At 34.0% G+C, this 12,944-nt stretch overlaps 1 protein-coding gene and 1 long non-coding RNA gene across 2 annotated transcripts in view; both read right to left on the reverse strand.

Moving 5' to 3' along the window:
* Positions 1–433: 433 nt before the first annotated feature.
* On the reverse strand, positions 434–1,580 carry LOC134228385 (uncharacterized). The gene is made up of 2 exons (XR_009983984.1): positions 1,343–1,580; positions 434–1,271 (listed from the first exon to the last, which is right to left on the reverse strand). It is a non-coding gene; the product is annotated as an uncharacterized LOC134228385 (long non-coding RNA).
* Positions 1,581–2,019: 439 nt separating this feature from the next.
* The window catches only part of LOC134228394 (cation-independent mannose-6-phosphate receptor-like), a 91,080-nt gene continuing 80,155 nt past the window's right edge, over positions 2,020–12,944 (reverse strand). Inside the window, exons 42-43 of the mRNA XM_062710045.1 lie at positions 6,925–6,991; positions 2,020–4,168 (exon numbers count right to left, since the gene is read on the reverse strand). Coding sequence (XP_062566029.1) covers positions 3,992–4,168; positions 6,925–6,991 — 244 coding nt within the window. The 3' untranslated portion in view covers positions 2,020–3,991. The remainder of the gene's footprint in view (positions 4,169–6,924; positions 6,992–12,944) is intronic.

The raw sequence follows: 12,944 nt of genomic DNA on the forward strand, positions 1-12,944 counted from the left end.
ATAAAAAGTCCTTATTACGACTTAATAAGTAGTTATTACCAGATAAAAAGCCGCTCACCTAAGCAACTTGCTAGTTAGAGATCACATCTTTATTATGTGTAACAAGAGGCCCAGGGGCCTTATAGGTCACCTGAATATCACATATGGTAATAACTTTCCAGCAACTGAATTTGGTTCGTGTTTAAAACCAGTTTTGGAATGATATTTATATTTAGCTTTTTGAGCCTTTGGCCCAGAAGAGTTGAAAAGGCATCAGACAATTATGAAGGCAGGAATAATCAAAAATATGTTTTGTTACCTAGTGTTTATAATAAATAATGACAGAATTATTTCAAGGGCATAAACAATCTGAGGCACTTACATGAAACAGACCTAAAACATACTCATATGTTAATGAATCATTTAGAGCAAATAAACAAAACTTTAATTCTTATTAATGAATACAATGTTTATTATTTATAAATTGTCCTTCTATTAAATCAAAGAAAGAATATAACAAAACAACATCAAGGCAGTAAAATAATCAGGGTTTCACATTTTCATGATGTTGTCATCACAGACACCAATATTTCAAAACTCATCCTTTGTTCACAATATATTAGAATTTCCATAAATAAAGTTCCTAAATATCACAAGTCATCATTATCACCCAAGTCTAATCAAATACAGAATTGTCAACCATACTGCATTCATTTCTATGTAATTCTCCTCACTATTGTATAATATGAATGATTATGTTGATATGCAAAGAGCAGTTTTCTTCCTGCAGATATATTCAAAATTATCGAAGTTTAACTTTTTTTCATTTTTAACAAACAAAATTTTTACTCTGAATTGGACACATACTGAAATCATTGACTTCACACTGTCAAAACCAGTAATCTGTAAACTCAATCACATGTATATACTGGTAATCATGAACACTGTAAGAAGTAAATTATACCATTATGAAATATGGGAAACTTTTTTGCTGATCAAATCAATTAGCCCAGAGTGAGAATAAATGCTTGGGCTTAAACATGTAGCAATGTAAACTTCTACAGATGAAATTTAAACACAGTCATAAATTAACATACACAAGTTCAAAACTATACAAATTGTTCTGTAAAACAAGAGGCCAACAGGTCTTATATTTATAGGTCACCTGAGTATCATGTAATAACTTTCCAAAAATTGAATTTGGTTCATGTTTTTTTTTAAACCAAAAGACATGAAATTCATAATTTTAAAAGAGGCACCAATGTTTTTATCATAACTATACACTTAGCATGCTTTCTTCGGTTACTTAATACCCAGAGGTAGATCAGAGTAACAAAGTGAAAATATATTTCCACTTTATAACCAACACTGATGCACCCCATCCCACAGGAACCACTGATCCTGGGGCCTTATAATTCAAAATTTATTTCATAATAAATTGTTAACCAAAGAGCAGATTTCAAAGCACTAATTACTAATTTATTTTCAGACAAAGTGCAGCGGTTTATGAGTACTGTAAAAGCACAAATATTTGTGGGGGATTAAATTTCGTTTATTTCGTTATTAACAATTATCAACGAAATTAAATCCCACACGAAATTTTATATGATTATAAACTGAATAGGGTAACTTTCAAAACAACGGAATTAAATGCCCACGAAACTGTTTTAGATGACAAATCAATGAAATTTTATCCACACGAAAATTTGTGCTTCTACAGTAGTTGCGCTGACAAACTGTTCATCTCTATATTCAAGATATCGCCAAAAATCTAAGTGTAAAAGTGCAGAAATTCCCGGAAAAAATAAAGGAATCAGATTTTCCTGGTAATATGCACATCTACACATTGTGTCCTAAATGTCTGCAAAGTTTGACAAAATTCTGTACAGCAGTTTATGAGGGGTTGTGAGAAAACAAGAGGCCCATGGACCACATTGCTCACCTGAGTAACTTTGGTGATGCAGTTTTTTATCACATTTCCCATCTTCTTATATCTATTGTGGCTCTCTACCCCCACCCCCCCCCCCCCACCAACCCATCTCGATTTTAACAATTTAGAATCTACACTACCCAAGGATACTTCCATATAAGTTTCAGCTTTCCTGGCCGACTGGTTCTTGAGAGGATTTTTTCCTATATATATAAAACATGGATTCCTTATTGTGGCCCAGCCCTACCCCCTGGGGTCATGATTTTAACAATTTAGAATCTACACTACTCCAGGATGCTTCCACATAAGTTTTAGTTATTTTGGCCCACTGGTTCTAGAGAAGATTTTTAAAGATTTTTCCTGTATATTTCTATGTAAAACTTGGATTCCCTATTGTAGTCCTGCCCTACCCCCAGGGGTCATGATTTTACAAATTTAGACTCTACACTACCCCAGGATGCTTCCACATAAGTTTCAGCTATCCTGTACCACTAGTTCTTGAGAAGATTTTTTTTTTTAGATTTTTCTATATATTTCTATGTAAAACTTGGATTCCCTATTATGGCCCCGCCCTCAGTGTTTTCCCTAAGAACCAGCAACCGACCAAATTGACCACTTGACAAAAATGCCGCTTTGAAATAACAATTTGTTGTAAGGTCCACAGAGATTTTGTTCATAGACCTCATACCCAAGACTTTTACAACTGATCTCTAACCCTTTACTTTGAAATAAAAGGAAAACACTGCGCCATACCCCTGGGGGTCATGATTTAAAAATCTAAAATCTACACTAACCATGGATGCTTCCACATAAGTTTCAGCTTTTATGGCCCATTGGTTCTTGAGAAGATTTTTTTAATGACCCCACCCTATATTTGTCTTTTCTTGATCATCTCTCCTTGGAAGGGGACTTTGCCCTTTATTTTTACAATTTAAACTCCACATCTCTTAAGGATGCTTTGTACCAAGTTTGGTTAAAATTGGCTCAGTGGTTCTTAAGAAGAAGTTGAAAATGTGAAAAGTTTACAGACAGACAGACTACATCAAACAAAATGTGATCAGAAAAATCCCATTAGGTGAGCTAAAAAAACCAGGACTGACAGAAAGGTAAAATACATTATACCTTACTCAACTTGTTGCATGGGGTATAATAATGCATTTTCACTGTATAATCTATTGAGCCCCGCCCTAGCACTAGAACCCCTGACCCTGGGGCCATGGATTTCACAATTTTGGAAGAGGGCTCAGTGTCGATAACAATCATGCCAACAGATTGACTGCTTGATGTCCTGGAGTAAAGAAGAAGATTTTAAAAGATTGCATTAATTTTAGTGGTTTTGGCCCCATCCCTCAGGCCCCAGGGGGGCAGGGACCATATAATTCTTAATTTTTGTTCCCCTTCACCCATAGATGCTTTCTGCCAAAACTGGAAATAAAGCTGAAATGTTAACACACGAAGCATGACGACTGATGAAAACGGATAGCAATAGGTCACTGACCTAATAAATACATACACTTTCAGTTTAAGCATCATAAAGTTTTCTTGAGAGCATTAAGAGATTTAAGAGTATTTACACTACAGAAGTGGTCAAAATGAAAGACAGAATTCAGTTACATATCAAGGTAATACCCAGTAACCTCTGTCACCAGTGTACAATGTCATACACCTGTAGTTTCACCATCACACACCTGTCACCACAGCACACCACACAACCACCTGTCACCATAGCACACCACACAACCACCTGTCACCATAGCACACCACACAACCACCTGTCACCATAGCACACCACACAACCACCCATTTGCCACTAGTACACACCACATAGTCACACATCTGGCACCAATTCACAACACATAGATATACATTTGTCCTAAATCCACACTACCCAGTCAAACATTTGTCACCAGTGCTCACCACACATTCACACATCAATCACCAATGTTCATCTCACATATTTCACAAGTGCACATTTTTGTCATATAACTGCATTCTTCTTTCACTTTACATTTGACATAAAGGCACACATCACAGAACATTATGATAGTGGTGAGTTTGATATGGATCTTAGGATTTCAGTCATCAAGCTAATAGCTCTTCATCACTGTCGTCATGGTAACTGCACACAGGAGGAGGAGCCTCACTTTGTAAAATGTTGACTTCATCATCATTTGAAGAAGTCTGTACTGACCCTTCTATTCCAAGGTCATTTGCAGAGATCTCTGGGAGAAGGTCATCTGCATCTTCACTGGAGGGTAGCTGTAAACACAATAAGACCCTATTTTACAACTACCTCTTATGTCTGGTCATTATCACTCTCCCGTGTTATCTTTATAACTGTAATTTAATGACTGACAATATGATACAGAGACTGCTTCTTTTACTTCAGTCTTGAAACATTTATATTATTAATATATAATAATACTCCTTATCTCTATATATATTTCATCTTTGTTATAATTTTGTTCAATGGACCTGTAATCACCACTAAAAAAAACAAACAATAACAACTGTATCTAAATTAGAGTCTTTGGATTCCATTGACTTAGCTTTACACATGTAATTCTAAAATACACCAATACAATCTCTGAGTGTAGTTTTCTATGTACTTATTACAAAATGTACCATCAATGTTTAGGTGCCTTGACAAATACCTAATGATCCAGTCTATGTTTTACGTGCCATATTCTACAAGTACAAATCCAATACTGTTTTATTCTACATGTACCAATTAATGGCTTTACTATTTACCAATCAATGTCTGATTGTTAATTCTACACAGTCAAAAGAGATTAGTTCACTTTTTGCATAAAATGACCCTGTCAAGACACATTTTATCTGACTATCGTACTAAGTCCATTCCTTTCATAAAGTTCTCTCAGAGAATTCAAGTATTGGATAACAGGCTTTGTGAAACAGCAATATTCCTAATCTCCAGAAAACATCTGTGTATTTGCCTTATTTTATACATACTGTAAATTCCTAAATATATGCATGGAATTAATAATCAGTAATTTCACAATAAGCACCACATCAAAATAGAATTACTTGCCTTCATTTTTATGGTACTGAAATCTATGTTAAATCTCTTAATCAACCATCCATTTGTGAATTACATGTATTATTCTCACGATTTGACGTTGAAGAGCCCATTTGCCATAATAAGTACTCACGAAAAAATAAGGAAACTACAGTATCAACACCAATCAATGTCTAAACTCACCACAGTATCAATATCAATCAATGTCTAAACTCACTACCGAATCAGCACCAATCAATGTCTAAACCCACTACAGTATCAACACCAATCAATGTCTAAACTCACTACAGTATCAACACCAATCAATGTCTAAACTCACTACAGTATCAACACCAATCAATGTCTAAACTCACTACAGTATCAACACCAATCAATGTCTAAACTCACTACAGTATCAACACCAATCAATGTCTAAACTCACTACAGTATCAACACAAATCAATGTCTAAACTCACTACAGTATCAACTCCAATCAATGTCTAAACTCACAACTGTATCAACACCAATCAATGTCTAAACTCACAACACCAATCAATGTCTAAACCCACTACAGGATCAACACCAATCAATATCTAAACTCACTACAGTATCAACACCAATCAATGTCTAAACTCACTACAGTATCAACACCAATCAATGTCTAAACTCACTACAGTATCAACACCAATCAATGTCTAAACTCACTACAGTATCAACACCAATCAATGTCTAAACTCACTACAGTATCAACACCAATCAATGTCTAAACTCACTACAGTATCAACACCACTCAATGTCTAAACTCACTACAGTATGAACTCTAATCAATGTCTAAACTCACAACTGTATCAACACCAATCAATGTCTAAACTCACAACACCAATCAATGTCTAAACCCACTACAGGATCATCACCAATCAATATCTAAACTCACTACAGTATCAACACCAATCAATGTCTAAACTCACTACAGTATCAACACCAATCAATGTCTAAACTCACTACAGTATCAACACCAATCAATGTCTAAACTCACTACTTTATCAACACCAATCAATGTCCAAACTCACTACAGTATCAACACCAATCAATGTCTAAACTCACTACAGTATCAACACCAATCAATGTCTAAACTCACTACAGTATCAACACCAATCAATGTCTAAACTCACTACAGTATCAACACCAATCAATGTCTAAACTCACTACAGTATCAACACCAATCAATGTCTAAACTCACAACAGTATCAATACAAATCAATGTCTAAACTCACTACAGTATCAATACAAATCAATGTCTAAACTCACAACACCAATCAATGTCTAAACTCACTACAGTATCAACATCAATCAATGTCTAAACTCACAACAGTATCAACACCAAACAATGTCTAAACTCACTACAGTATCAACACCAATCAATGTCTAAACTCACTACAGTATCAACACCAATCAATGTCTAAACTCACAACAGTATCAACAACAATCAATGTCTTAACCTTACAAACATGTACTAGTAATCATTTACTGACTAAAGTTTAATCTAACAAACATGTACCAGTAATCATTTACTGACTGAAGTCAAAAAAACATGTACTAGTAATCATTTACTGACTAAAGTTTAATCTAACAAACATGTACCAGTAATCATTTACTGACTGAAGTTTAATCTAACTAACATGTACCAGCAATGATTTACTGACTGAAGTCAAAAAAACATGTACCAGTAATCATTTACCGACTGAAGTTTAATCTAACTAACATGTACCAGCAATGATTTACTGACAGTGAAGTGTAATCTAACTAACATGTACCAGTAATCATTTACTGACTAAAGTTTAATCTAACAAACATGTACCAGTAATCATTTACTGACTGAAGTTTAATCTAACAAACATGTACTAGTAATCATTTACTGACTGAAGTTTAATCTAACTATTAATTTTATGATTCTAAAACAACATACAATATCCAATCCTTTGTTTCCTTTATTTACCTCAGTATATCTGTAACTTGCGGAATGTTTTCTGGTAAAGCTTCTTATTCTTGAGATCACAGCATCCCTATAATAAAATACAACAATTCTTACATACCGCTTAGGCCATCGTATCATATTTTGAAAGAGAAGAATTCTGTGAGCCAATGCTCACTAGTAATACCCAGACCTGGGGTCAATTACTTTGAAATGTAATGCATTAAACTAGAGCCGAGCTTGTTGCAAAGCAACGAATAGAGTCTTCCGTTGGAGTTACGAACTAGAAGACGTAACCTTGAGTCGAGGTCAAAAGCCACATACTAGAGATATACAAGTAAAAAACCTTGTAAGAGAAGCAACTTACAATGTTTCGAGAGGAAAAAGACTGTAAAGGAATACTTGTATGTGTGACCTTGATCTTTCCAAATGACCTTGTGCTAAGCAATAACTAACTCTCGTTAGAGCTAAAATTGAGATAAAAAGAGTTAGGTCAAGGTCGAAAGAAAGGCCAAGTTAAAAATGGTGATGCCATTAAATAGCTCTCATCAATATGCATCAACATGTGAAGTTTGATAGCAGCATTTTAAATGGTATTTTTAAAACTGAGCTAAACACTAACTTAAGAAAAGTGAGGTATATACATGTATATAAAGTCTAGTTTTAAAAAATGTTAATGCAATTGCATAACTCTAATTATTTTCTTTCAGTATATTAAGATTGATAAAAATATCTTGGATAGTTTGTTTGAAACTGAGCTTTGAACTGAGCTAAAGGCAAAGTGTGACAGAAGGAGAGACGGAAGGACATTCTTATTCATTTTAAGGGATGGGGTACTTATAGTGATGAGAGGAATTTAACAACCTGTCGCTCCATGAAACATTATTTTGGAATGTCTGTATACAGCTGCGTGGCTTTTCTTAGAATGAAATTAGTAGTTTTTGAAATATCTAAATAATTCTTTTATTAACGCCGTGATATTTGATAGACTGTATAATAGCTGTTCGGATATAGTGCCATTTGAAGGTCCAACACCTTTCTTTTAATATAACCAAAGGTTCTAGTGATCTTTTTTCTGTATAGTCGAAATGCATGGGAGAAAGAAAGAAACGTATGTGGTCGTTCAAAAACAAATTTATAAGTTGTGTTTTTCATCTATACAGACATCTTTTTTCTTCTGGTTTTCCTTTTTTAGCCGGGCTCATTGTTCGTAAAGCAATGCCCGGCTATTGCGACGGTGAGCAATGGGAAATGCTGCTTCTTCACCTCCAATTTGAGTTTACGAGTAAATATATAGTGCGTACGCCCAGCCGCTGTTGAGAAAACAAAATCCATGCAAACACCTTTAGAAATAGTAAATCGAATATTTTTATTAAAATATAAAATTGTTTAATATTTTTCCTGGCTCCTTTGACTAATATTTTACAAAGCAATTTAAAAGGTGCGAAAGGTTTTCACCAGGTATCCCTGTCTGCGTCATATTCTATAAATAAAGGTTGTACTATCAGGCTAACACAAATGCAGGGAACACCATTAATGACTTGATGTAAAACTCTCCGCTGAGGACACATCAGTGCAGAGTCGTTTGACCTTAATTAATCTTGCTGCATCTGTGATTAGTTACTTCTGTTTGTATATAAAACCCCGAAACGATACATGTGATAAATATTTTACGCTGTTAATTTCTAGCTATATTTTATTTAATTTTTAAAACATTTTAATATACATGCCATTGAGATATTTTTGTATGTAACATATCCTCTATACGTCTGAAATTGATTTTAAACTGTCACCACGGTCTTTGTTCATATAATGACCCGGCTTTCAGTACTTCTGAGTACTTTGATTGTGAATTGCCGTTTATTGCCTGACGTCACGGCGTCAGGCTGTATAAGGATTGATAATTGCTTGATCCGAAACTAATAGATCATATCTAGAGAGCTAGATTTTGCGCAAGCTGATTTACATTGGAAATCTTATGCCTGCATTTTTAAAGAAACATTTTTCAGGGAAACAATGATTTTACTGATGCAAAATAATGCAGTATTTACTTAATTACTCTGTTTGCATGAAACAGATTATTCCATGTGATTTACCGTTTCAACGTGTCCGTGTATCTTTTTTTCTGCATTTCTATACTACTGGATCAGTCTATTTATATTCTACGAAAGGGGTGAATCGCTCTTTTCGCGCCAAATGTCACAAGTAAGCGATCTTCGCGCCCTTTCTTGGAGTGTTCTATTGTGTGAATGGGGGTGCAAACTTCCATGGAATTAAATAAAGGTTCTAACCTCCATCTTCTTATGATTCAGAAATTCTGTCTACAAATTTTATCTTATTCCTTTAAAACAACATATGAATCGTAAGTATCAGAATATGGACATGCAAAACAAAAAAAATGTTTCCCCCCCGTTGGTTTATTCCAAATTTTAATCGACTAGTCCGTTCACAAACGATCGACGCAGTTCCAGACGATCTTACGAAAGAAATTACCTGTGCGAAATCTTGGATGTCTTTTCCACAAAGGCCTAAATGTTGGTTTTACCTATTTCGTTCCCAAAAAATTATAGTACCCACCTTTCAGAAAAAAAAAAGATCAATGAACACAAGCTACTACTGCATGTTTACTTTATTGGAGAAAATACTTTCCTACAACATATGTATTTAGTTATATCAATTCTCTAAAATGTTCACAATGAATGATTTGAAAACAGATTTCAGAATAGGTGTAGCTTTAAATTTAGATCCAGGGGTAGATCAATTTACTTGCAGAAAAGTCAATCGCATCATCAAGGGTCTTTTCGTCAGAGGTCGAAAAACAAACTCGAATGTATCGACATCATCGGATGTTAAAAATTTCTACATTTCCTGTTCATAGTAAAAACGGAGTTAGAAGTCCCTTCTATAGTATATTTTGATAATATCATTACATTGAATAAATTTTACTCCATATTCCACAGATAAAGGGTCTATATACATCATCCATGCTCATGCCAAGAAATCTCGTCCGATTTCGACAGCGATGGAGTCAATAAAAGTGTAATTGATGCAAATCACCCATATTCCCAAAACGCCAGCAAGACAATTTACGGCAGCAGACTTCTGGGGGTGGATCCTAGGTTTTAAGCTTTCTTAGTTAAAGAAAAAATAAACTTCCACCCCAGGAAGTAGTACAAATACCCTAAAAAGTTACTGTCAAATATCTTTATTTACAAAATACGTTTATTTTTAAAAAAAATATTGGACTGAAGAAAATAAGAAAAAAAAAACAAAAGAAAATATTCACTTTAAAATGAAAATATACACATAGCCAATCGGGTAACGTCTACCCATTCAGTACTCGTCTCCATCTAGATCAACCAGGAAATGATGTAAACTTCCGGAAATTTGGTACTCTTTTATCTATATTTCCACGCGGTACTTCAACAACCCGATGTCAATTTATCTGTACTGAGAAAAAATATTTTTAAATTGAATTACGTAAAAAAAAATTGAAAGGCAACTTATTTTATTGAAGAATTACTTTACTATAATAAATTTCATCCCCCCTCCCACCCGAAAAAGAACAATGGGGGGGGGGGGGCAAAGGCTTCTAAATAACTAATATTCTACCAATAATTTTAACCCAGTAAATTTTAAGATCCCTCCCTCAAAACTGCAGACATTAATTGCTTCCGCATGTCTCCCAGGGGGAGAATCACAGATTAATGTTAATTCGGCTTTTATTAAGTATGCTATACGGAGAGAATGCTAAGGTTTTCTTGGCATGTTTATTTTCAAAGTTTGTGAAAAGGGGGGATGTCATGGCGTATAAATTAACAATACATATGTAGTCTTCTTCCCTAGATAAGGCCCGGGGAGTGGGAGAAAACCCACGTACATTAACCATTCTGTTAACAACTCGATCTTCAGAATGCAGCAAAGGCATCGTTCTTCTACAAGTTAAATAATTAAATATTTTTACAAGGTTCTCAAGTAAAAAGACATACAGTGTATTTCAAAAACGCAAAAAAGTATTGCTCAAAAGGTTTATCACTTCTCTTACAGATATTGATATATTAAGTCAGGCAAACTTTTTGAAAAGCTGTTACTTGTTTTGTTTACAAGTTTGTGTTCATAACGCTGTTCATACGCGCTACCATTGTGAGAGGAGAAAACAAGTCGTCGTCCAGCAACAACGACTGACCAGATTGACGTTTATATCACTGTAATCATTATACAACCAAATATCAGAGCGAATCGATAATTTAAGAACCTAGTTAAATACATAGGAATTCAATAATTAAGGAAAGAACTCAATTTATATTTCATGATAAATTGGCAATAACGAATTTTCTAATTTTGTAAAACCGTATTCTGAAAGCTCTGGATGTATATGTTTGGTCAGTCTTCTATGTAAAAGTTCATACATATAAAACATGTAATTATTATCGGCTGCGGTAGCGGTCAATCTTTTTGTGATTGTGTTAGTGAGTGCACATGGGGAAATGAGACTCTTTTTTTATTACTTCAATAAAATAATTCGTAAATTATAACAAGTAAAAATCATGCGTAAAATATTTTAAAATCTTGCTTAAACTTAATATTAAATGTTGAAATATATTTCAATTTCATTGCCATTAATATCTCATGATCGATAATTTATGGTCATAAAAAAGAGTTTACATCAGATACTCCCCAGCCTGAGAGTGTGTAAGATTTGAAAAGAAATCTCTTGATTTTCAGGATAATGATGATGTGGTTATAGTGCATGGTGAATAAAAAAAAATGAGGAGTTTTTCAACTTTTAGTAAAAATTGTTTTGAACTTATTCTTCATCTACAAATGACACAAAGATCATGAAGATATTTTTTTTTAATTTTGCACTGCGATTTGCAGCATAGCCTGCTCTGCAGAAACCATGAGCATTATCACGTAATAAAGATCCAGGGTATCGAGGTCGGACAGGCTTACACCTTCATTTTGATGACAATAAATTCTTCTTATACATCATTGAACATGTTTGTTTTTTTAACATCGATAAATCTATTTATGAGCAAATGCGGTAAAATTATTTTTTTATTTTGCTTTGAAATCAGCCTGAAATAGAATTGAAAAACTATTTCAGCTTAGAATTCCTTGCATGTGAAAGAATGTTTTGCTTTGCAGCCAATGCCAATTTGATGCTTTGCGTCAATTAAATTCGTACTGACATTGTACATGTAAAGGCATGTATAATATTCTGTTTATTGGACGAAATAGTATACCATTCTGTACAATATCATTTCAAGTTTAGTAGCAAATAACTGCAAACTCAAAAGTGCTTAATTTCATGTTGGATTTCCCCCTGTGTATTAGAAACGTTAACTCCACTTACTATTATCATGCATGCGTATGTCACAGAGTAAATTCTAAAAAGAATTATTTTAAAATGTAACAGAAGTTAATTTTATAAAAAGAATTATTTTCAATGCTTATTTTTGACATATGCTCACATTCTTTTATCTAGCAATTAATGTTTAGACAGCAAAAAGTAATTTGTCACTCAATATTTATTTTAGGAATTAGTGTCAATCCTCTGCCTCAAAGAGTGTCCGACTCGTATGTGTGATAATTGCGTAAATGAGTTAATTGAAGTTTGAGTGAATCCCGTATGTTGTGTGAGAGAGTCAGTTTTAGATCCGCCGTGGACAATCCAGGACGTGAAAATTAGATGCACTGGACATTCCGTCATTAAGAAAAATATAGTTTATCTCTGGACTATTCCGAGTTACCAAAACGTTTGTGTGTGTGTCCGTGTGTGAGCGTTACAACTCGTCTTTGTTTTATGTGACTTGATTTATTTTGCAAAATACAAACTTTAACTTTTTCTTGCTTTATTTTCTTTTAATGAATTTTCATCACAAGTTCACTTGTGTTACGTACATGTAGTTTAGATTCATAAAACAATTACCACTTCGATAAATACAGGAAAAAGTGGTGTAAACCTTGCTCGTGTTTTTTTTTTCCGGCTATCAAAAGGCATAAAACTTGAAAGGAATAAATGCACAAGCGATTACGATTGA

This window comes from Saccostrea cucullata, unplaced genomic scaffold (assembly GCF_032062105.1).
Source record: "Saccostrea cucullata isolate Sc308-1 unplaced genomic scaffold, CSIRO_AGI_Scuc_v1 ctg2219, whole genome shotgun sequence".
NCBI classification, from domain to species: Eukaryota; Metazoa; Mollusca; class Bivalvia; order Ostreida; family Ostreidae; genus Saccostrea; species Saccostrea cuccullata.